This window comes from Bos indicus, chromosome 10, assembly GCF_029378745.1.
Source record: "Bos indicus isolate NIAB-ARS_2022 breed Sahiwal x Tharparkar chromosome 10, NIAB-ARS_B.indTharparkar_mat_pri_1.0, whole genome shotgun sequence".
In the NCBI taxonomy this organism is placed as follows: Eukaryota; Metazoa; Chordata; class Mammalia; order Artiodactyla; family Bovidae; genus Bos; species Bos indicus.
In genome coordinates this window covers 25631363-25657399 of record NC_091769.1, presented here as the reverse complement: position 1 = coordinate 25657399, position 26037 = coordinate 25631363, and the positions used below count along the sequence as shown (strand labels likewise).

General features: G+C 42.3%; 1 protein-coding gene across 6 annotated transcripts in view; it reads right to left on the bottom strand.

Annotated features, from left to right (window-relative positions):
• The window catches only part of CHD8 (chromodomain helicase DNA binding protein 8), a 58415-nt gene extending 33992 nt beyond the window's left edge, over nt 1–24423 (bottom strand). For 3 of the 6 annotated variants that reach the window (XM_070797143.1, XM_070797145.1, XM_019968397.2), the window contains exons 1-5: nt 24313–24423; nt 4463–5520; nt 3202–3573; nt 2076–2461; nt 880–994 (exon numbers count right to left, since the gene is read on the bottom strand). In XM_070797143.1, coding sequence (XP_070653244.1) covers nt 880–994; nt 2076–2461; nt 3202–3573; nt 4463–5305 — 1716 coding nt within the window. In that variant the 5' untranslated portion in view covers nt 5306–5520; nt 24313–24423. Of the gene's footprint in view, nt 1–879; nt 995–2075; nt 2462–3201; nt 3574–4462; nt 5521–10758; nt 10871–24312 lie in introns of those variants that run through there. The other 3 variants (XM_070797146.1, XM_070797144.1, XM_070797147.1) reach the window with 3 other exon arrangements.
• Between the last annotated feature and the right edge of the window lie 1614 nt (nt 24424–26037).

The following is a 26037-nucleotide window of genomic DNA, read 5'->3' as shown; positions in this document are numbered from 1 at the left end:
CTTCTTTAAACTCTTGGTAATTATAATTTCGTAATATACTTTAATGTATGTTAAATCTAGCTTTTGCTTCACTCTCCGTTTCAAAAATGTCTTGGCTATCCTCACATGTTAATATTCCCCAGAAAAATCCAAGTCTCAGTTTGTCAATGCAATGAATATATATTAAGGAAGAGGAGAGACATTTATAAAGTACTGATAGCTAGCGAGGCACCTGAGGTTTGTTTAGTCCAAACCTCCACTTTCAGATAAGGAATTTAGATATAGCTAAGTAAACTAGCCAGACCCATTAGAGCTACTCAGAAGTACTATAGGTATCCTGAATCATTAATAGCTTCTTCTTTCCGTGGTTGGAAACTAGAGTCAAAGATGGTACCATAAGGCAACAGAGACAAAGGACTAAAGTTCTTTTGATCCAGCTTTTTCTATTCTCTTTCCAACGTTTCTCATCTTGAAAAGGTAGCAAAAACACTGTGCCTTAAGCGCCCCAGTTCACAGAGTCAAAACCCTCAGTGCAGAAGAAGTAATGCACACAGGACAGCTGGGCTGTTCTAAGGAAGACCAAAGTACTAACATACCCAAAACAGCAACTGCAGCGTAACTGCATATCTGCTTAGTCTCTGAAACACTGGAATTTGAAAAAATGACTACTGAAGAGTAATATGCATTTTTAGAGTAATACATGTTTTGCCTAAAAATAAAAAAATAAAATTTAAGACATGACCATGACCAGGTTTTGCCTCTTTTACTTTTTAGGCCTACCTCTGGTTTAGAAAAGCTGTTGAAATATGCATAGGCTTATGGTCTCTCACTATCTATTCCTGGTCTGCCTGTCAGAAGTAAACAGGATCTTTTCATGAAGTTTTTTAGGGATTCTTTTACCTGAATGCTGCTTTCTTCATCTTCCCGGGGTGACTGTGCAGGCATGACTTCTACATCTGAATTATCAGATGAGGTATTACGTTTTCTCTTCTTACCCACCACAGGAGTGATGGTGCTAAAAAGGAAAAACCAAATTCAGTTACAGTGAAGGCAAGGAAAATTTAGGAGTAGAAAATACAATTAATCTAACCTATCACATATGAAACCTCCAGGAATACTGCTGCTGCTAAGTCGCTTCAGTCGTGTCCAACTCTGTGCGACCCCATAGATGGCAGCCCACCAGGTTCCGCCATCCCTGGGATTCTCCAGGCAAGAACACTGGAGTGGGTTGCCATTGCCTTCTCCAATGCTCTAGATATTCAGTCTGGGTAGGGTGTTTGAAAAAAAAGAAGATATTGGGGTTTCTAAACAACCAGCTGGCTTTTATACCAAATTTGACAAATTTTTGCTACCACTGTATTCACAAATACCTGAATGAAGGTAGCATAACACAGCAGAACCAGTTCCTTACTAAGAATTACAAGGCCTCGTTTTAGTCCCAGTTCTGTCACTAGCTCGGCATTGATTTTCTAACTAGCAAACACTGATAATAAAACCTAGTGTGATAGCTGTTGAAGATCAAGTAAAATAACAGATATGAAACTTGCTTTCTTAAGCTATAAAACCTTGTACAAATATAAAGCATTATTATAATTACACCACAAAGCCTGAAGCATCTCAGGGAGTAGAAGCTAGAGACAAGGAGTGAAGCTACAAGACATGGAAGGAAGAGAGCACACTCAACTGTGGCAAGTTATGTGGCAAGCCATGGTTCTGTCAAGACTGCTTATGGCTGACAGTGGCTGCTGAAATCTTCTCCAGTTCACATGAAATGCAAGAACAGGGCAGCTATGTCTGCAGCAGCTCTCTTTTACCGGCATGGGTCGTAGGGGGCTAGGGAGAAGTCTTTCACACTACAGTGATACAAAATTAGGAAGAATACAGCTTTTACACATGACCCCTAACTCAAGACTGGCTGTCTTTCCCAGGCCTTGATGTTCACTTGGGACAGAGAAGAGAAAGGACTTATTATTTTCTATGACAGATCCCCTTGAACTCTGTAGCTGCTATATACAGAATGAATTTAAAAACAGGAATTTAAACATATATGCACTCTCCCCAAACATCCCATCAAAACAGCAAAGGGTAGCACTCACTTTAGCTTACTCTTGCCCTTGGTTTTGGAGGTACCAGATGTTTTGCTCTTCTTTGGCTTTTCTTCCTTGAGCCTCTCCCCACTGCTCTTCTTCCTGCGTTTCTTTTCACCTTCCTCCTCAGGCCTGACGCTAGGCAGCTCATCCTCATTCAGGACGCGAGGTATGTTCTGTTCCCCCCGAGCACGGGCCCTCGCGATGGCCTCTGCTACAATCCGATTTGCTTTCTCTTGCTTCTTTTGGTGTTCCAGCCTACGGTTTTCCTCGATTCCTGTCTTGCCCCCAGTATGGGGAGCAGAACTTGCTGGTGAGGACAGGGCTGCCACTTCAGTGGCACTGAGAACTTTAACTACAGAGAGCCCAGAAGAGGCCCCTTGGGAAGAGCCGGCCTATAGAAATAAAGACACTATAGTTCAACATGCTTAGAGCTAAACGACCTGAATCAAACAGCCCTGAAGCACAGACTAGAAACGTTAGTTCTCTAATTCCTTAAGAATAAGACTCATATCAAGTCTTACTGAACCTAGAAGCACGCTGTTTTTTAAAAAAGTATTTTTTGGTGGGATGCGGATGAGAAAAGGCAATTGTGCCAAATTAACCTTCAATATTCTTTAGCCATGCTTCTAATGTCAATGTCAATACTCATCTCCACAATTCCATAAAATTTCCAAACAACACAGACAACCCTAGTGTCTAGGCTACTAAGAAAATTCAAATTCCATTCTTATCCTACCTTTATCTTCCTGGGGGCAGTGGGGGGTGGAGTGGGGGTAGGGGGAGGAAAGATAGATAAGCACTTGACCTCTTCAAGACTATTTATCTTTCAGATGAGGGGTTATTTTCAGTCATTTTCATTTCACAAGGATATCAGGAAAAGATTGTAAATAAAACAATTTAAAGACAAATATTAGACAAATCATCTCTTATCCTAAAGCCAACAATTACCCTCAAATCTTTTCATGATATAATTAAAATAAGGTTCCCATGGGTGAAAGAAAGAAAAGCCTGCATCTCACTTCAGAGATATGAATCTAGACTGGTCCCACATTCAACAGTGAGTGGTTGCTGAGGATAACGTCAGGGGACTAAGAGCGTGTTTGCCTTCTTATCCCAACATGTTAAGTCTCACCTGTGGCTGAAGTACCACCTTGAGGGGTACTGAAAGTCTCTGTCCCGGGGCCTGTCCTGGTCCCATTATCTGAGCCTGCTGCACAGAGGAGAGAGTCACTGGCTGGGTGGAGGGTGGCTGTTGGGGTTGTGGCTGCGATGATGGAGGCTGTGGTACAATCTGGATTTTCTGCTGTGGTTGCTGCACCTGCAGCTGTATGGTTACTACTTTGGCAGGCTGCCCCTGGGCATTCTTGGCTTGAGTCAGGGCTGCTAGCTGGTTGCCCTGTAACACTATCTTGCCTGGTAGACTCCCTAGCACGACATGCCGGTGTCCTTGGGGACCTCCAGACTGTGGCTGCTGGAGGACCAGTGTGATGCGTTTCGATTCACCCTAGAGTAAAGAGAGGAAATTGCAAGAGAGGTAGGACATTAAAGAAGGGTAGACCCCTTCATATTTACACCAGTTTTCCTTATCCTAGAATTGTAAAAACTGAGGGTCAGAAAAGAAAGTACAATCCCCTTTGTTCATCTTCCTATCTGTCCTGATAAATCTTTTCTATAACCTCTGCCCAGTGGGTACCAAGTCTATTCTTGAAAAACTGCTGGAAGGCTTGCTATTTCCTAAGGCAGTCATTCCATTCTTTGGAAACCTATTAGAATAAAAGTCTTTACATTAAACTAAAATCCACCTCCTCAGAGCTTCTCTTCACCAGCCCTACTTATCTGAACACTGTCTTCCCCTCCTCCAAATTCTTCTGGCCCTTGATTCAGAGGCTAGAGTCTTTATTTTCTTATAAAAGAAACAAGTCTTTTCACTGGGCAAAGCTGGAGGAGGACAATCTTAATAATAAGAACAGGAAAGATACACATAGTTTCTTTAAGTCTTGCAAATATAAATACACGTTTTTCAAAAATGATTCTTTGTTCCCATTGCATCCTACAGTACTCGTGTAAGTTTGTATCCTCCACCACTGTGAGTTCTTGCTTAAGGTCTGTATTTCCTGGCAGATGGTGAGCTCTGTGAGGACAGGGACTGTGTCTATCTTGTTCAGCACCAGCTAGGCACAGTGTAAATATGTAGTAAGAGCTCAAAAAATGCATTAACACTAACTGCTTTCACCTTGTAAGTAACAAATAACGTGGCTATCAACACTAACTGATAAAAAGTACAGGTGGAATTTAAGCAGATTTCCTAGAGACAGCTCTTATGTGCTTGCTCTCACACAGTTGCTGGGCCCGCTACTAAACCAAAATTCACCTCCCCCTTTCACTCAAGTCACCTGGGTGGGTGTAGAGGTCAGTGTAACTGCAGGCTTCAGTGGGGGCCCTGTGGCCCCAGGGTTTCCAGCAGGAGCTGAACCCTTAACTGGCTGTAGGACCAGCTGCTTTACTGGTCGGCTGGGCTGGACAATGCGCTGAACTGTAGCCTGGTTCCCAGGGACCTTGGCGGCCAACACTGTATTACCAGAGACAATGGAAACACCAGGTCGAAGGGGAGTGCCGGTTAGCACTTTGGTAAAAGTGACTTTTCCACCATTGGCTGTGCCAGCCACGAGGGGCTGAGCTGTGCTGGTGATACCTTGGGCCTGAATTTGTGCCACATGGGCACCAGTGACTGAGGAGCTTGGTGGGGCTTTAAGGATAACAATCTTAGGGGCGGACTGAGGTGGTTGTCCTCCAGCACTACTGGAGGAGACAGCTGTGGCAGAGACACCCATGAAAGGATTCCCTTGGCTCAGGATCTCCTGGCTTTTGGAGACCTGCAAAAGTCCTGATGTTGGCGTTGGTGTCTGTAAGACAGGTTGGGCTGGCTGCTCTTGGCTGACGGGCTGAGTGGTATAATCATGCAAGGTTAAAGATTCTGGAGCTGGAGCTGTTGATTCTTTGGGAAGTTCTGTGGGGGCTGTTTCCTCTGGTGGGGGGACCAAGTCATTTGCTGATGAATTCGCCACATCACCACCTCCACCATCCTGGTTCATCTGATCCAAGGAGTCCAGAGAGCTTGGCAGTCCAAGGGCTTCTTCAATAGGGTCTTGTGTGACCTGATTGAAGCTGTCATCAGTCAGAGAGTCCAGACCAAATAAATTTGGGTCATCAAACAGATCCATGATGGGGTCTGCCATCTTGGGAAAGCAATGGGGGTTACTTCCCCAAGGTTTAAGGAGGGAAGGGGAGGGGGGGTACTGGCTCTCCCCTCCCCTCCCCTATTAAGAAAAAAATGTACACAATGGAAGAGGACTACTCTTCAGGTAAAGAGGCAAGAAACAAGTGCATGTCAGACTGTCCTGACCTTCATGGAGCAAGATGGCTAGGTCTTCAGAGGAAGATGATGGAACTCCTGTTGTAGAAAGACAAATGACAAGTAAGCAAAGGAGGTGACCTCAGAGAAAACTTCTACCCATAGCATCAAATAGCATCAAAATAGTAAGATAAGAGGGAAATGTGAGGTAAGCTGAGGACAGAGACACAGCAGAAAGAACATCCACATTTCTGCTTTGAAACCAAAAGAGAAAAAAAGAAATAAGCCAACCCCTTTTGGGGGCTCTTACACCTACACACTTTGAAGCTTCTGTCTGTCAAGATCATTCCGCTGTCTCTGTCCATTTCTTTTCACAATTATCATTCTTAGGTACAGAACAGGAAATGTAACATTCATTCACTTTCTATTTCAGATTCTTAAGTTGACAGAAATGAACAATATATCAGCAATACTTCAGTGAATACAGCCAGAGGCTTCTGGATATACTGGATTTTGTAACTTTTCCTTGTAATTCCGATACTTCTACTTACTACTAGCAAAATAAACACCTTTAACCAAGCTTACTGGATAATCTCGCTAAGTTGATAGTATAATTGTACTCAGGAAGATTCCCAGACTTTAGTTCACCTATCAGTGAATCTATACATTGTGCTTCTGTTCTCAAGTCCCCTCCTCGCTCTCTCATATTTAAGATCAAAACCTTCTCTGGCAAAAGAGTCAAAGAATTCTCCAATTTTGTCCCAGTTTATGTTTCCAACTTTCACTCTCATCATTTCCTGTATGCTCATCACTTCCTATATATACCCTAGATTTCAGTCCAAACAGATAATCCAGTTCCCTTAATGACATTCCTATCTCCATGACTGCCTATTTTGCTGTATTTTCTGCCTGGAACGTCTTTATCACCCTCACCACAAACATCTCTTCCAGGTAAAATCTTTAACATCCTCAAAGGTCTTCTACTCAGTAAGGCGAGCCCTGCACCTCCATAAGGTGAGCTATTTGTGACGACTCAGTCCCTTCATCTTCTTTGTTGTTGTCGTCTCTGACCCTTTTGCGACCCCATGGACTACAGCCCACCAGGCTTCTCCGTCCATGGGATTTCCCAGGCAAGAATACTGGAGGGGGTTCTCTACCCAGGAATTGAACCCACATCTCCTGCGTTGATGGGCAGATTCTTTACTGATGAGCCACCAAGGAAACTCTCATCTTCTTTAAATACCCACAACACTGCCTGCACCTTATTTAAAGCACTTATATTTAACATTTTATTAAAATGATAAGTCTCTTGTCCATTTCCTCTGAAGGCCCAAGAGGTTCCTTTGTGCAAATTATAAAAAGCTGCCTGCTCAAGATGCTTGTCTGCCATCTGCTGGAAAATTATCATACTAAACATATTATCTGTGATGATGATGAACATGTGCAATGCACACCCTGCACAACCCTGCATGGTGGCCCAGCTCCTCTTTCTCCACGACAGAAGAGCTCCTGAATGGTGGGGACCACATCTTATTCATCTGTGGATCTTTAAAGTGCCAGATGAATATCACACAGTAGCTACTCAAAAAAATTTAAATGAATTAAAATAAGTGCCTGTGGTGTCTGAAATTAACCATTCTGTTCTTAGAGAAATTAACTGGTATTCCCTGATTCTAAGTTAAGACAGTAGAAAACTTCCTATCTTGAAAAACTGTCCTACAAATAACTGAAACTATGTTGACAAAATCCACATGTGGGGCTTTTAAGTACATAAAATGTTGAAAAAAGGAAAAACTAAGACAAGGAATTTTAAGTATGTCACCATGTAACTATATGAAAATGTAGTATTTGCTTTCTGTATAATGATATCAATATTTGTCAATCCAGGAAAACTTCGGTAACACCATTTCTCCTCTTTTAGAAGAAACCAGAAAAGAAATTTGTCAGTGACACAAAAAAGACTAGACTGAAGACTTTTCCACACAAACCCCAAGCTTTTTTCCCTCTTCCTCAACTCATTCCAGTTATCCCTGTAAAATTAATATAATGTGGGTAAGTAGCCCAGAAACTGAGACATAGATAAGAGGACAGACTCATCAGTAGTTGGCACAACAGTTTTTCAAAATTATAAACCATACAGAGCATCTCCACCAATGTTAAACAAGATCTTTCCAGATTCAGTAATTGTATCCCTTCACATTGCAACCAAGGTCCACATCACTTCCCATTCCTGGCTAAAGTACTCCACAAGCTCATTCCAGTCTCTCCTACTAATGCCTGCCCCAAAACTACTCAAAATGGTGATCAGAAGACTTATAAATATTTCTTAATTTAATAAAAATCTACTCAATAATCTTATAATTTTTTCAACACTTCCATCATCTTTTTCTAGTTATGCCCTACTTTGCTACCTATTATCTTTTCACCTCCTATTCACTGTCAGAGAAGCTACAGTAAATATCTAACAGTTAGGTGTCACACAAAAAATACAGTGAAAGTTCCCACCAGCTATAAGTTTACACTGATAATAGTGTATAACCTGCCTTTCTTCCATGGAGTATTCTGTCCTTTCCAGGACTCCTTGCTATTTATTCACCCAAATGCTCTTTCTTCCCTCTGCAACAGCCCAGTCTCAAAGAAAAAGAGAGAGAGAGAGCGAGAGAGAGAGAGATCTCATTTTTTAATGGGAAAAACCAGGTTAACAGCTTCTGAAGTATTTCCTTACTTCCATATGACTCAAGCATTAAATTCTTAAAGGTGAATGTACTTATTTATCTCCCTTTCCAATTTTGGGGCCAAATTCCTGCTTCTCCTGGTTCAGTCAAGGCCCCAATATTTAAAAAAATCTCACCACTGACAATGCCACACCAAGTCTCACTACTTCTCGGTTCCATTCTATCAACTCACCCCTACCTAACCTAATTCATAGTATATGAATTTTTTAATCCTAGTCTACAGCTTCTTTTTTTAACTCACATCTTTAAATCTGTCCTTGACTCTCAAAAGAATAAACCTTCTCCAAATGTACCCCCAACTTTCTTACTCCCTCCTTCTATTCTTACTTATGGGTCTTCCTAGCTATACCCGTATCTGGCCTATTCTACCAAGTTCATCTACCTCATGAATTCTCTTTCCATAATTCAAATCCTGGTAACAAAAATAAATAAATGTTAAGCAGTCAAATATACGAAACCCTTAAGATAACCTTAGGTAAAGCAACTCCTTAGATAAAGAAATCATAGCAGACTTTTATCATATTGAGAATGAAAAGCCAGCCTTCACCTTCCATGGACCCAAAGAGAAACATATGCATATGCTCAAAAGTCAGTTTGATGGCTGTACTTAAACATTTTCCATAATTCCAAACTAACAAGTAGACTAAGGACAGAAAACTTGTGGGGTGGGGGGGCGGGTATAGGATATGAGGAAAGTAGAACTAACTAGTCAGTTAAGATTAAAATTCAAAGCTATCCATCTACAACTTTCAGATAACAAGCCAGAGAGATTCTTTATATAATAGCCCTTCATCTCACCTTCTTTTTTAAGGAGAAACTGTTCCTTCTCCTCGAAATAAATAAATACTGATGTTTTTCTGCAGCTTTACCACCTTTAATATAGTTCTTCTGGGTTTTCTTAGAAATCTAGAGTCCCAGCTCTCCTGTTATTTTATGTGCCTCCTGGTACCCTTGCCCATTTCAAAAACAACTTCTCTGTCCAATCAAAAAGGACTTAGTTTTAATTCTACTCTATACTTTTCAATCTCCACAAATCTTTCAACAAAGCAGTGATTCTCAACTGGGAGATGGAAGGTATGTGAAGTTTGAAAATGTACCTTTAATGTTGTAATTTTACATTTGTCAAATGGAAACAGTCTCACTGTTTACATTATTTATATTCAATAAAACTGGACCACATCTCTTGGCCTGTGAGGATGTGTGAAAGACAACACAGCGGGGCAGGGGAGCGCAGGCAGGTGTGGACAGAGAAGGACGCATGCCTGGTTTGGAAAGATTATCGACATTTATATGATGGGATAGGATTTCTTATGGCCTCTCAAAAGGAAGTTCATCATTTTGTTTATGATAGATGAGAAACACTGCAAGAAAAATTAGCCCAATTGTCTAATACATAAACTTACATAAACTGACCTTCAGATATCCATTTTCCATTTACAGATTTCTCTATACTGCCCATCCTCTTAGAAGATAACAGATGAATGGCATAATGACAACAAATGACCTTTTGGGGGAGGGGAAGGCTGCATCTTTACAAAGTACCAGCCATGACCACTTAACCTCTAACTGCTCAAAGAACAAACTATTTTACTTCAAAGTATTAATCTTGTTATTGGAAACTGTATCCTTTCAAGAGGATCAGTGGCAGGCAGGCAGACATAAACACGTTATGGAAACAAAATATAGAAGCAATCTGAAGAGATCTCTTGAAAATAAAATAAACCAGAAGGCTTAAAATGAAGATAGTCAATATAATTTTAAAAGAGAAGGATTTAAAAACTGCACCATGGAGACATCTGTGAGACCCAAAGGGTCTTAAGTCTTATAAAGAAACGGGAAATAAACATCCTATGTGAATGGAATCACAACTTGGGGTCAGCAAAGGATCAAGATAGAAGGACACAGACCATAAGAAATGGAGCTATTAACTTGAAGCCACTCAGGAGACTTCCTCAAGAATATCGAGATCCTAGGCCATTTTCTCTATCTTCACCATTCTCACTGCCAAATGTGTGACTGCTCTTTTTTGTTTGTTTTCCCAGTTACTGAAGGAAAAAGCACTCACACCTCAATCAGGAGTATGGACCTTTGGGGCAAACATGGCTGGTAAAGTGAGTCCTTCTGAATAAACAGGGAAAGCAAAATAGGCAAGTATGAACGCTAAAACCATGTACGTACTTTCAAGGGTAAAGGAGAAAGTACAGAAATTTTGTACTCCTGTGGAAGGGAAGGAGCAAGGTAAGGAAGTACGGGGTTGATGGAGAGGGAAACGCGACTGGAGGCGGGGGTGGCGGGGACCCGGGTACATTACCTGCTCATACTGCCAGTGTTGGTGCCAGTAAGGCCCACAGAGCAGAGGCGGGAGGTTCCTGGCAACTGGAGCCCCCAAAATGGAGATGAAGTACATGCACTTGAGGGAGTGAGCTAGTGGGGTGTCCTCCAGGGTGGGGATGGCCAAGACGGGAAGATGCGGGGTGGGGGGGTGTGGATGCCCGGGTGGGAGCAATGTTAGGGCGGAAGCTACAGGCGGGAAGGTCCGACAAGCCCTGAAAGAGAAAAGAAGCTGTGTCTCACCCCAGCAGGGTAACAGAGATGCCTTTACCTGCAGCGGCCGTGGGGGGCCGGTTCGCCCCTCTCGCTGTCTCTCCAGCACCAGTTCCCCCTCCTCCTGAGCAACCTAACTTGATGCTCCTGCCCGCCCCACGTCCTTATTCGCTGCACTCCGCTGCCACTCACCACAGGCGCAAAGACGCAAAACAGCGCAAAGGGTGGGACTAAACAGAGCTTCCCCCTCCCCCGCCACCACGGGGTTAGGTTGAGAGCGCACGGAGAGGCCTATCCGGTTTCCAGGGCCGAGGCGAAGCCTGCAGCTTGCTTGAAAAAAAAAAGGAGCCTGGCCAGAGGAATGGTCTCAAGCTGCGGCAAACTAGTCCTGGAGATTCAACTCCCCCACCTCCAACACTGTTTTCTGCACACCAAAGAGCGTAAACTCGGGAGAGAGGGTTCCACACTAGGCCAACTCCGCCTCCCTCTGAATCCCCTGCCTCTTAGTCCTGTCAGCTCTTCTGCTGTAGTGACTATCCCTTATCCCACGACCCATTAAAAGGGGCCACATCTTCCATCCATCAGAGGAGTGAGTCAGCCCAAGTGCTGGAACACGGGGCCCTTTACTCTTCAAAGATGAAGCGCTCTCTCTGCCGCAACCCAAATTGCATTCTTGATAGTCTAACCCTTAAGCAGCAGTAAGTACTTGCTAGAAAGTAATCGCAGGTACTCACGAACAATTCCCAAACCCTCCCCCTCCAAAATACACACCTACTCCTAAGGCGTGGGCTTAGGCTAAGGGCTCTGGCCCTCACCTCGCTGCTCTTGCAACTCAGCCCATCTGATATATGGGCCAGGGTCCAGTTTGCAGTGCCACTTCAGACCACTCTAATTCCGAGGGTTGGCAACCCCAGAATGATGGTACAAGCTTAAATCCCTCAAAGTAAACTGTTAATAAAAACAGCTGCTTACCTCCTGACCACTAATTTCGCCCGAAATGTAAACACTCTCAACACTGAAATCCTACTTTCTGTGCTCTATGATACAAATTAGGAAGATCAACTTGGCCTTAGATCTCTTAAAGATCTTCACCTTACCACTAATGCTAGGGACACCCCATCCCCACTCCAGTAAACAGCAATACTGTTCTCCCATTCACTCAGGCTCGAAACTTCAAAGTTGCATCTGAAACCTCCTCTTGTATCCATTTTTCAACCATTTGCCCAGTCCCATTGGCTCTCCTGAAAATGTATCACAGATAGTGGAGCTGGCCGGCTTCCCAATCACATCTAGTCAGTCCTCTTGTTACACAGATGAGAAAACGGAGGCTTAGAGCTGAATGACACAACCATGAAACTAAGTGGCAAAGTTAGGATTCATCTTTCTCACTTTATTTCTGCTGCCACTTCATTTATGCAGCTCCTGTAACAGAAAGAAGCCTCATAACTGATCTCTCCCCCTACTAATTCTTTCTGCTATCAGATTAGTTTCCTAAAACACAGGATAGCCAAATCAGTCACCTGCTTAAAAACTTTGAAAGATTCCCTGTTACTTAAGACATAATCCTTAAGACCACACTTTGCCTTTCCAGTCTTTTTTTTTTTTTTTAGCCATACCCCATGGACTGCAGGCTCTTAGTTCCCCAATCATGGATTGAATCCAGAGCCAAGGCAGTGGCAGAGCTGAATCCTAACCACTGGACCACCAGGAAACTCCTTGCCTTTCTAGTCTTATTTCCCACTATTCTACATATACATTTATATGCCCACCAAAGTAGACAATATTGTCATGTATTTTTTTCTCATCTGGGCCTAGCTAGTACACTTGCCTTCAAATTATGTTACTCTTATTCCATTTCTTTGTTTTCTCAAAATCTTACTTATCCTTTAGGATCCACATCAAATACCTCTTCATCATCTCAACATTTATTGAGTGTACAATATACAGAGTAATATGGTAGCATTAGAGAACCAAAGATGAATCAGACAATCTCTACCCTCAAAGAGGCTTCCGTGATAGCTCAGTTGGTAAAGAATCCGTCTGCAATGTAGGAGACACTGGTTTGATTCCTAGGTCGGGAATATCGGCTGGAGAAGGGACAGGCTACCCACTCCAGTATTCTTGGGCTTCCCTTGTGGCTCAGCTGGTAAAGAATCTGCCCGCCATGTGGGAGACCTGGGTTGGGAAGATCCCCTGGAGAGGGGAAATGCTATCCACTCCAGTAGCTGAATGCGACTTTCACTCGCCCTCAAAGAACCTAAAACAGGAAGGAGTACATTTGTGTATACATGTGGGGAGACAGAAAGAGTAGGGACTATGACAGTAGTGACAAATGTCCAATGAAATACATGCTGGGCTTTATTTCAGGTAAAAGGGTCTTAATAAATTAGGAGAAAAGGTATTAAGGAAGTAGTTTCTTAAAGGATGAGGAGGAGTTAACTTGGGAGGGGAAGGTGAGCTACAAGAAAGGGGTCTTCAGGCAACAGGGACAGTAAAAGGAAAAGCAAAAGAAAGCAGGGCAGTGAAAAACAGTATGAGATATATAGAGGAAGGTCTAAGCAGTTCAGAAGTTCAGTCTCGCCTAAGTGTAAATCACAAAGAAGAAATCAGACGGAGGTAAGAATTGAAGGGGCAGACCTTTCAAGGAAAAAGCCTTGAATGCCACATTGAAGCATTTTCTTACAGGTGTCCAAGGAGCCACTGAAAAATGGAATCACACGATCAAATATGCATTTTAGTTAGCTAGCTCTGGCTGTTGGATAGAGAACAGATTTGGGGGATAAGGGGACAGAGGACACAGAAGTAGCTAGGAGGCTGCTATGGTAGTCCAGAAAAGAGTTGTAATGTGGATGCTGTTGATTTTTTCTTCCTGCACCCCTGCCTTCCTATATTGGAGACTAACTCAAGGTAAAAGTCTTCAATGGAAGACTGGATCTTAAGTCCCATTACAGAGCTGGAGTGGGTGGGTGGGGGGTATTGAAACAAGGGGTGAGGTTCTTCCCCTTCCAGTTGGGGAAGAAGTACACACACGCATAGCTTTGCCCAGTTTAAGTGGACACTCCTGTGGAAAACCTTGATTTTGCAGTGGCAATACAAAGACCCAGAACCAGCCAGTTAGACAATATTCAGCAATGGGAGACACTGGAATTCTGCAGCATCATAAACAGACTGTCAGTGCTTTGATCCTGCCCACATTCTCCATGTCTCCAACTTCCCTTGGTTCCAGATCAATTTCTAAATCAGATTCTCTAGCATTACCATATGAGCCACACAACATCCTCTGAATATGTTCCCTTTCAGCATAAGTTAGTCAAAAGATGATTTCTGTGGTTTGCAACCAGGAATTCTAACAAGATGATGAGAACCCAAATCATAGCATTGTGGTTCCAAAGGTAATGGAGGGAAGGAAGGGAGAGAGTTTAGTAAAACTTAGGGGATAAAAACTGGTAGAACCTAGAGTTTATAGGGAAAGAGGAGTTCAGCTACTGTAGTGTGAGTTGCCTGTAACATGTCAAGTACTGATACTCAATGGGAGGTCGGATGTATAAATCTCAAAGTTGCCTTGGTGACAGATTTGGAATTATCAGTATCAAAACAGTAGTTTTACGAGTGGGGAGTACTCAGAATATGAAGAGCAGAGCAAGTATATACAACACTGCACCAATGCTGTTGGAAGACAACAGAGAACGCTGGGGGTCTGGGAAGAACTGAATGTCCACTCCAAAGACAGCAGCTGCTGTTCAGCAATTAGTTAAAGTGTTGCCATATGGAAACACAAATCCAAGGCTGAGAGAGAACTTTAGGTTTTCCAAAAGCCAGAAATACAGAGCTTTATGTAAGTCTTCCAGGTTTTAAACAAAGGTAACTAATTTTTTAAAATGTTTTAAACACTTTGCAGGCTAAACAAAACACTTAGCTGGAAACCCCCAAATTTGAGATTTTGGGTGTGGAGTGAGAAAAGCTACAGAGGAACCCAAGAGAACATCAGGATTTAAGAATCAGAATAAGCTACACCTATTAAGCAGGTAGACAAGGCAAAGCTAGAGAAGCAGAAGTGCAATGCAACCGAAGCAAAGAGAGTAGAGAGTTGCAGGGGGAAAGAGTGCTCAATTGCATCCAACAAAGCACAAATGTCCAATAATATAAGAACTTTAAAACGTGTCCACTGGATTTAATACATCTCTGCTTTTCACTAGCAAGCTAAGACTAGTCAGTTCCATATGAGTTTTCATAGCATTTTTGTTAAGTACTTTTTGGGGATAATTATCTTCTAATTCCTATTTTGGTTATATTTGTATGCGGAAGCCTCAGGGGCTTAAAGTCACAGGGATGTGGGTTCAAATTCCTGTTCACAAAGTAAATAAACCTTTCTGAGTCTAGTCCATTCCTTTGTACAAAGGGAGATCAAAGCAGTGGTGGTGTTCAATGGCTAAGTTGTGTCCGACTCTTTGCGACCCTGTGGACTGGAGCACACAAGGCTTTCCTGTCTCACTATCTCCTGGGGTTCCTCTATCTCCTTTATCTTCACTATCTCCTGGAGTACAAAGGGGGATCAGATTACAGGGCCATTAATGAGGATTAATGAAACATCTCACACACTTCTAATGAATATTGATATATAACCACTATTTCTAGGAGGTACTCAACCAATGTTCCTGGATAATAGTTGGGAAAAAAATTGTTTTTACCAGTCTCTACCTAATTTGGGAGATGCCAGTCAGCCTTAGAGGGTGTGGAGTGATTAATGGCCTTCAAAATAATTCATTAATTTCAGCAGGTTAATATCTATGAGCATGCATACGGACTGCAGCCATTGCTTCCTCTATATTAGATCTAATTTACAGCAAACAGGAATAACTACAGTTTAGATTCTAGAGTCTGAAGATCATGTTTAACTAACTGGCTTCAGTCAGCCTAAACCTGCTATAGATGTTCTAAGTCAGTAGCATCTGACTTTTGGGTATTTAGAGACCTAAATTAAAACTCTCAGGGATCCAAGGAAGGATGATAAAGATTTCAGAAACACCCCCTCATCCCATCCCTCCAAGCACTTTTTTCCAGAACATCACACTTCTCTGATTTTCCTTCTACTTCTCTGGCCAATTCTCCTTTGCTACTCATCTCCTCTACCAGCATTTAGTTCACCAAGCTTTGGTCCTGGGCCTTCCTTTTTTCTTATTCTGTACCTGCAAGGATGTCTAGTTCATATACAGGGTCTCAATTCATTCTTTTCCTCAACAAACTACTTATATACTTGTCTCTCATTTATATCTCTGGGCAAGACGTCTGAACTCCAGGCGTGTTTATTGACTTGCTTACTCAACAGCTCTTCCTGGTCGTCTCTACAGTCTCCCTGGCTGACCTTCTTTCCAGCTCTCCCTAGAAGAGGCTTCTTACCTTCTTGGTGGTCTCCTCCATACTCACTACCACATGTGCACTCACAGAAGGTAATCACCCTCTAGCATCTCCTATTCAGCCATGGCTGAAGACACCAGAAACTCTTTTCCTTATCACTCCTATCCCATATTTCAGAATCCTACCTTCACCCCCTAAACATCCCTCAAATCCACCCACTTCTGCCTCTACTACCCTCCTGGGTCAACTGACCATCCCCACTCCCCTCGACTACTGCAACTGCCTTCCAGCTTGTTCCCCATCCGTTTAGCCCATTTAATTGTTGTTTGCTTTTGTTTAGTCCCTATGGATAGCTGCTCTGTCCATGGGATTTCCCAGGCAAGAATACTAGACTGAGTTGCCATTTCCTTCTCCAGGGGGATCTTTCCAACCCAGGGATCAAACTGTGTCTCCTGCATTGGCAGGCAGATTCTTTACCACTGAACAAGGGAAGCCCATTTAATTCTTACGTATCCTTCAAATCTCATTTCAACAGCATCATTTCAAAGAAAAGCTTTCCCTGACCTCCTAGACAAAAAAAAAATCACCAAACTTTTGAATGTACATTACACACCTGGCCCTGTTTTAAACAATGAAAATGTATTAGCAGACTGAATGTGAAATAACTGCATTTTTACAGATGAGGAAACTGAGGCACAAATCATAAGCAATTAACTCAACATTCCACGGTTAATGGAAAGTGGGGCCGGATTCAAACTTAGGTAGTGTAGCTTCCAAAGTCACATTTTTAACAACCCAACTATATTATGGTGTAGGTTATATGCCTTTATTGTAAACTCTCTGTAACATCCATAATCTCTCTTTTGTAGTAGACTGATTAACTGACTATATAATTGTTTGCTATCCAGCCTTCCTCACCCCCATATTAGAATGAAAGTTACACAAGGGCAAGGTCTGTGTACAGCTTGTTACAATATTTCCTTTGCTTACCAGGTAGTAATGGGCACCCTGTGTACTTTTGTTGAAGGAATGCATTTTCAACTTCTAGTCAAAGGTGTGCGGGAGTGGGGATTGGGGAGGGGGGTGGTGCTGCGTAATAAAAGGTGTCTCACCAAAACCACACACTTCTCAGGCTGCTGAGACAGCACACAGGTAGCAGCACAGCTCCAGAGACATTCAAAAGAGGCACCAAAAGACCCTAAGCATCTTTACTCTTCAGGACCTGTAGCAGACACAGCTTTCTCATGGAGCAAGAGAGGCTGCATTTAACACACATAATAGACTACTTTCTGTAGTGTGGCAATCACTATTGAAAGCCGTGAAATTTTAGTTATCTCCTTTAGGCTTGGGACCCTAAAAGCCTCAGTGGTGGGTAATTTAAAGCTGTGGCAAAAAGTGAATGGATGAAACCATACTCACATGCCTCAAAAATGGGGCACGGATTTAGCCTCATTGTAGATTTTATTCCAGTGAAACCCTAGAGTTTTGGTCTAAGTCTGAAGAGAGAAAATAAGAGCCTAACCTTTAAGGATCAGTGCCCTGAGGTCAAGTTAGACTGGACCTGGAGAAGTTCCTCTTCACTGGTGTGTGTTCACCACGATGAAAGTAATATTCTAGGTTCTAAATTAAGGAATTTATAACTGGATCAATATATTACCTTGAATGACACCACTTTTGGACATCCAGCTTAAGTAATAATATCTGCAATTTCTTTTTACTGAGGCGATACCGATTTATAACATTTATAAGTTTCAGGTATACAGTTTTTTTCCTCCCTCTGTATACACTACAGCATGTTCACCACCAAAAAGTTACTTTGCATTTATTACCATACAGCTGATCCCCTTTGCTCACTTCACCTTCCCCTCCATAACAGAGTAATGGTAACAGAGTCATGGTCCTCTTTATGCCCTCCCACACCACCCCTGCATGCCCTACTTTAACTGGCCCAGGTATATATATATATACTGTTTCAGCCTAACAGAGAAATATAAATATTTACTTATTTATTTATCTTTTGGTTGTACTGCACAGCTTGTGTGATGTTCCCCAACCAGGGATTGAACCCAGGCTGTGGCAGTGAAAGCCCGGAATCCTAACCAGTAGGCCAACAGGGAACTCCTACTCAACTATTTATGAGGGACTGTTTTCATTGCAACATTTATGCTAAAAAAGTGTGTGTGGCAGAGGAGGAGAAACACTGTTATTATCTCACTTATGCCTCTAGGCACAAAAAATGACCCAGTGACATGGGATGATGAAGTCAGTGAGTTAGTTTCACTTGCACTGGCTAAAAAATGAAGTTGTCTGTGACCGACCAAGTGATTTTCCTCTGTAGAGCTTAAAGTATTTCACATAATCTTATCTTCAAAATAACTAAGTCAAATAAAATAAACTATTATTCTTTTTTTTTTCATTTTGACAGAAATACAAAAAGAAAATTTACATTCTCAAGGCCCTACAGCTGCTAAAGGTATAGCTTTAATAAGCTATGGAATACCTACTTGTCTAATACTGTTGTCAAAGACAGTTCTCCAGAGGCCTACAATGAATTTCTAACTGGGGGGAGATGATAATGAATGAGGCTTTGAAGTCCCACAGACCAGAGTTCTACTCCTGGTTAAGTTATCAAACCTCACTAAGTCTTATTTTTTTCTCTTCTGTAAAATGAAAGTAACATCACACACATTTTCAGGGTTATTCTGAAAATTAAAAGATTATGTACAATGTTTGGCACACAGTAGGCAAAAAAAAGGAGTTTATTATTCCCTGTCCAATAATTTAAAAGAGTACCACTAAAGGTTTCTCTCAAAGCAAAATTACTCCTTAAAGACTTGGCTGAGCTGACCTGCTAAGCAGAATGGTGGGATACTAAAGTAGATGCAAGAGTTTCATAATCAGAATAGCCGGACTGCTGGGCAGGATAAAAAGACCCGCAACCACTGTGCTGAGAAAGCAGGATAACACTTTAACCTCAAAACCTCAGAACAGACTTCAACCAGCATGGGTGGCTAGGGCAACATGCAGGTAATTCAGTTAATCATTTTGTGTGTTTATAGGAATGATGCTGGTATCTATCTGAGTACTTTGCTTACTTCACAGTGCTGCCTGTGGGAACTTACCAGTTCTGCAACTGACTAGGCTGTTCCTCAGGAGCTCACAGGCCCCTAGTCCCAGGCGCCTCAAATTTTAACTCCCATGACTTTCAGGAGAGCAGTGAATGGAAGTGACCATTACCCACATATATATTTAAGACCTCATGGAAAAGGTGCCCCACCAAGAGGTACACCCGAGAAATAGGCAAAAGCATGTTGCCCTAGCCACCCATGGGGCTGAACGGAAGCAATGAAGAATAAAACACCGAAAGTTCAGTGTTTATGCAACTTGGCAGCCCCTATTCAAAAATTCAAAAAATCGCGCTTGTCATAAAGTTTACTTGGATGGATGAGTATCTGATACACATCTGATATCTGTAATAGGACATGAAAAATCACAGAATAAGTGAAATATGATTTCATGTTCCACTACAAAACACTATTATGACTTGGTTCTAAGTAGGCTGCCAAATTACCGAAATCACTGTTTTTTTCCTAGAACCAATCAAAAATAAATTCCTGTATCACTAATGGGACCATGTACCTCTGAATACCCACGTCACTTAAGAATAATTCCCAAAGATATGTTGTATCCCCAAATTATGTAGTGGAAGAGAAAATGGAGGTGGGATATTCCAAAGGTTTTTATAAAGACCATGAGAGACAATTTGAGAAATCTGAAAGACTTTACAGCTCTTGAATACCCTTCCTCTCAGATGAAATTAAGAATTCAACTAATATATATTCTTTTACAAAAAGTTACTGACATAGTTTAAGGAGAATTACAAAACAAAACAAAAAGGTGTTAGTACTGGAATACTGGGCTATTACCAAACAAATCAGAACTATCAGATTTAGGGTGCTGACATACATGGGGAGAAAAAAGCACAGTTCTATTAGTATCTAGTAATTTGGTTATTATTTAGTAATTTTAAAAGTCTGTCATTTAATTACCTTTTTAAAACTTAAAAAACAAAAAAAGCCTGGAAATACTGAATAAAAATAAACCATACACAATGACTTTCTCTGGAAATGTACTGAGGGAATAAAATCAGGAATGCTTCATTCTTTCAATGACAAAGCCAATCTTTTAAAAATTATGCATAAAGGTGGTCTTCCCTAGTGGCTCAGACAATGAATAATCTGCCTGCAATGCAGGAGACCCGGGTTCAATCTCTGGGTTGGGAAGATTCCACTAGAGACAGAAATGGCAACCCACTCCAGTATTCTTGCCTGTAAAATCCCATGGGCAGAGGAGCCGGGCAGGCTACAGTCCACAGGATTGCAGTCACACAGGACTGAAGCGACTTAGCACATGTACGCGTGCGCACACACACAAAGGTATGTAATATTTAAAATCCTTGGTTTGGTTTTGCAATTTTTTGTACTTTTATTTGACTATGTTCTGAAAATTCTTTTCAAACAAACTGATGAGAATATACTTGAAATACACCTCGAATGTCATCTAGGCTCCGGAGCCTACACTGTCCCATTGCTTGGAGTTCATTCCTGGATTCATCCCTGCTAAAGGTGCATGAAAAGTAACTAACTATCTGTGCCAGTCTTTCTGCTAGATTTTTCATTATCATGTAACATATAGAGGAATAAATAATATATGTTACATTATCATGTAACATACACAGAAATTAAGTGCTTTATTTTAAAAAAAAAACTTCTCCTGCAGGATCTGAAGGCAACAATTACATACTTTAAAGTTAACTTACAGGGCCTCCCAGGCGGTGCAGTGGTAAAGAATCTATCTGCAGTGCAGGAGATGTGGGTTGGATCCGTGGGTTGGGAAGATCCCCTGGAGGAGGAAATGGCAACCCACCCCAGTATTCTTGCCTGGAGAATCCCATGGACAGAGGAGCCTAGAGGGGGACAGTCCATGGGGTCGCAAAGAGTTGGACACGACTGGGCACACATGCAAAGTACAGCAGAGTAGACTATTTTGCTTCATGTAACATTCAATAACCAAGAGTTTAGTGAAGGATAGAAAGTGATGGGTAATAAAACGGCAAAAGAAATTGTTACCGCCTGAACAGCTTAATGAGAAATCTCAGAGAGTAACATACTCTGTAGTTTAAATTTAAAATATCCAATAACTACAAAGAGGTGGACTTATTTTGCAACATAGAGAAACAATGAAACATTTAAAGACAATATGAATTAGTCAGAAAAAGCAAAACAAACAAAGAAAAAAAGCTAAACTACAACTTCATTTAAGAACCAACACAAAACAAAACAGAAGTTAAGGTTGGGAGAAGGGGATCCAGGATAATTCAAAATTTAATAAATGGTTAAACAAAGCTTTAGGCAATAGTAAACAGTTCACACAACAGCAATGCTACATAGAAATACAACTGTTACTTGGGTGCCGTGCTGTGCTTAGTTGCTCAGTCCTGTCCAACTCTTTGCGACCTTATGGACTGTCACCCACCAGGCTCCTGTGTCTATGGGGATTCTCCAGGCAAGAATACTGGAGTGGGTTGCCATGCCCTCCTCCAGGGGATCTTCCCAACCCAGGGACTGAACCCAGGTCTCCCCAACTGCAGGTGGATTCTTTACCATCTGAGCCAGGGAAGTCCATGAATACTGGAGTGGGTAGTCTATTCCTTCCCCAGGGGATCTTCCCAACCCAGGGATCGAACCAGTGTCTCCTGCATTGCAGGTGGATTCTTTACCAGCTGAGCTACCAGGGAAGCCAAGGTATTTGGGTACCAGAAACCAAAGGAACCCCTCTTGAAAGTCAGGGTCTCTTTGCATTCTTAAATGGTCTTAAGACAGATGCGAAAAGGGACAATGTCAGTGAGTCAAAATAAAAGGCAAAGTGAACAAAATTATAACAAGGATAAAAGGAAGACCACCTGCTCTGTGAGAAAAAGAACAATTAATTAAAGAGGAGATGAATAGGTTCTGAAATGATAGTTTACCAATGAATTGAATGCTAAAAGTAAGAGAGTAAATACTAAGTTGGTTATAGTAGGTGCAAGGGTAGGTCAAGCAAAGACCTGCGGATCAGGGACCAGTTCAAATATAACTCCAGAAGTGGAGTCACTTCTAAGGCTGAGGGTGGAGGGTCCAGAACAATATTATCTTGTTTATCCTTCAGTTATTAGGCTAAACGTAAGCTCAGAGATAGCTTAACCTTTGCAGGACTGTAGACAAACAGTATCTTCAAAGCATTTAGCATTCATCTGAATGAATATCAAATCTCATTCTTTCAGAAAGCAAGTACAGAGCTTGAAACCCACAAATTAATAAAGTGTTAGCTTTGCCCAGAAAAACCTCACCCTTTTCAAAAACGACACGTACAATGGTTTCTTTTAAAGATCAATTCCCTTCACCACCCTACCTTACCTACCAGAAACTTGACCCTTCTAATAATAAGTGGCAAATTTTTCCTGTTACAACTAAAACTCTGCAGCGGTGGTTACCACAATGCCAAGATTCTTTCACCCCATCACCCAGCAGGTGCTGCAGAGAAGACTGTCCCGGGAAATACAAGATCTGTGTTTCCTGGTGATTCACAACCAGCTCAGCAGATTTCTATTTCTATCATTTCTATCCATGTCTAAACGGATTTTGTCAATTTGGGAACTGACATACTCAAAAGGCCAGAGGCACAGGATAGATCAAACATGAGGAAAGCAAGAATTCTATGTCACTAACCATGCACTGTTTCATCAAATCTCTTATCCTAATCCATTACTCCTTTGCTACTGCAGTTTTAAACCTTCCCCGAAGCCTGTCTTTACACACATGTACCTTCTCTTTGGCCAACGTCCTTCATTTTGCCTTGCAGACCCACTGGCACACCACTCTTACCACCTGTCTCTTTAAATGAAAAACGTTGTTTTCCTTATCATAACTCTTCTTTTCCTTTAAGGGGTGAGATAATCCAAAATATTTGGAATGAGAAACTTCCCATGTTCTCGCCCTAAGAGGTGGACCACAGTTCGTTCTGAAACCTATTTGTTGATCAATACAAAAGAAATTCCTAAGCAGAAGACATATCTAATGGACTAACAAGAGAATACTATTCAAATCACAAACTCACCTTCTAGTAACTAACGTGCCCCACAGTGGATAGGACCTCACCTGATGCTAAGGATAACAGGCAGAGAATCTCCGGCTGACCTGATAGGTTTAGAACAACATGAAGAGTAAACAAGCTGTGGATGCTAGGCGATGGTAGGATGCAGTAGACAGAAAACGCAGCTCCTCTGGTGTTTGGGGCATTCCACTATGTCTATTCTTTAAAAGAAAAAGACATCAAGTTCTCAGTCTTCCACTTCTGGCTCACTGTTCTCAGTCATTGAAAAGAGATTGGTCCACCAAACATCTATATACCACTATTCATCTCTTCCTTGAAGATCTTAATCATTTAGGACTGCCCCTTAAAAGGTAGGAGCTGCTGCATTTGCACAGCTGCCGCAAAGGCAGGGAAATTTCCTGCGACACTGGAGACAGGTAAATAAAGAAACTGCTTTCGCTCCGAGGAAGGGGGAGGGGTCTTCTGCCACTGAAGAGTTTACATAATGCAACAGAAAACCAGTGAGCTCTGCGGACCTGTCAATGGAGATGCAAAGCTAGAGCTCCTCTCTTCCAACCACCTCTAAACACTGTCCAAAAGCCTGCTCCGCTCTCCCAAAGTTCCACAGAAATTACACCTAATAATGTAAAACAATCGCACATGCTCACCTCATGCTCTCCTAACCACCTTTATTGCTAAAATACACACACACAAAACCCAAACCCCAAACTCCCACTTCTGAGTCCAAAGTATGGAGTAACCAAACGGAGCCGCGGAGTTTTCCCTCTGAAGGAGCAAGGAGAAAACGGATCTGCCTCAAATCTACACGATGCCCAGTAATGCAATGACAAGGCCTAGAAACTTCACAGGGGCCGGGGCAGCCGCGTTCGCGGCTCAGCCCGGCTCGGGCCCTGCGGGCCGGCAGCCGCCCTCTCCCCCGGCCTCTCACAAAGGAGAATGGTTCAGTCCGGAGCATCACCCAGCACCTGATCCCGCACAACTGGGGGAAGGACAGAGGGCGGGGAAGCGAGGAGGAGGATGAGTTATGAAAACCAATCTAAGAGCCGCAGCTTTTGCAAAGACTCTTGGACCAGCACTGAGCAGCGGGCGTGTGCTGAGAGCCTACCTGAACAAGTCCCGGCGCTTCCTTTCCAGCCAGCGTTTCAACTCACCCTTTCGGAGAACAAGGCGCCTTCCGGCGGAGCATGGCCAGCCCTCGCCTCAATCTAGCTTGCTAGTAGTCCATGCTCCCTTGCTCCGCCCACCTACGCTCCCACCCGCCAATGGCAGGGCCGACGCCCCGCCTCTTCCAGCAGGGTAATGTGAGCTCCATCCAGGAAGTCTCTTGAGGATGGGAGGTCCTAAAAGGCTGAGGCAACCACACATATGCCTGATTGAAAATAAAATCTGGCGGTACCTTGTCTCTGACCGCTCTCCGTTCACGGGCTTTCGGATCTCTCCGCATCCTTCTTTTCTTGACCCCCGCCGTTGGGGGCGCTCTAAACTAGAACATTTAGTTACCTGTTTCTGGGAAGCCATCTTGGATCGGGCTGGTGCCTTTCGGGCCGGGAGGAGGGAGTGCTTAAGGAATCTAAAGCCCTTTTCGGCGTCCTGTCCGACTGCTTAGGTACAGCCCCAACGTACTCTCCTTTACGTAATCAGAGTACCCCTCAGTCACGATGGGGAATAAACCTGGAATAATGCTGAGTGTGCCTGGAGGCAGCCCCCACCCTCTCTCATACAAGTGAAGCGATCTTAACCAAATCAAAGAAGCAAAAATTAATTCTTGAAGTGAGTGTATTTTCTGAGTTCCTGGGATAATCCTTTAGAAATGTCTCAATCCTCAGGATATCAGCATAACATCAGCATAGGTTATGCATCTATTCTAGATGCTTCTAAACCTTATGTTTCGCTCGCAAGTTTTCCAGTGTTCTGACTTTGACAGTACAGAGTACTGCTAGTCAGTTGGAAATGAACAAAATTCAGTAAAGAATTTCAACTTAAAAAAAAAGGCCTCAATTCATCAATAGACCCAAACTATTTGTGAATATGGATAGAGCAAATGATGTCTTAGAGGTGAAATTATATGCAAGGAGGGCATTACGATACTGCCTTAGAAATATTGGCTGCAGAGTAATTTCCCAATGATAGTGTTTAAATTGTTATGGAAATAATTTTACAGTAGATGAAATCCTCTTGCCCTCAATGAGAAAGATTTACCCATGTTTTCTAGTTTAACTCTACTGCTATTAAAATTTGCTACAGTAAGTTTTTAATTTTTTGGAAATCCTGAGTGAAGGGTGTCTTTCCCTATCATTAAAGGAATTTCTCAAGAAGTAACATTTGCATGGTCACACATAGTAGGAGCTCAGAGACCTAAAGGAGTCATGTGAGTCAACATTTTATCACAGAAGACTTGGCCAAGTACATTTCTCTGTATATTGAACAAAATCTGTTGGCCAAATTCTTCCTTGGCTACCACTGTTATATCAAATTTGATGTTAGTATTAGGGCTTACCAGAACAATGTGTAAATGCATATACAGATATGACCTTAATTATAGTTTCTAGAATGAGAACCTATTATCCTTCTGCTTTTTTGGTACAAAATAAAGCTACTATCAAAGGAACCAGTTATTAGGCACAGACAGAAAGGGGAATGGGTATCCCTGCCATATGCAATGACCTATAAATAGTAATGACTTAGACTGCTATAAGTAGTATATTTCCAAGGGTCCTGGGCTTCAAAAATCAACCAACACTCATATTATCTTATAACCAGTATTCTTCACATGGGGGTGGGAGATGCATTTTCTGTAACTTCTCATGACCATTTCATTCAGAACATCAGC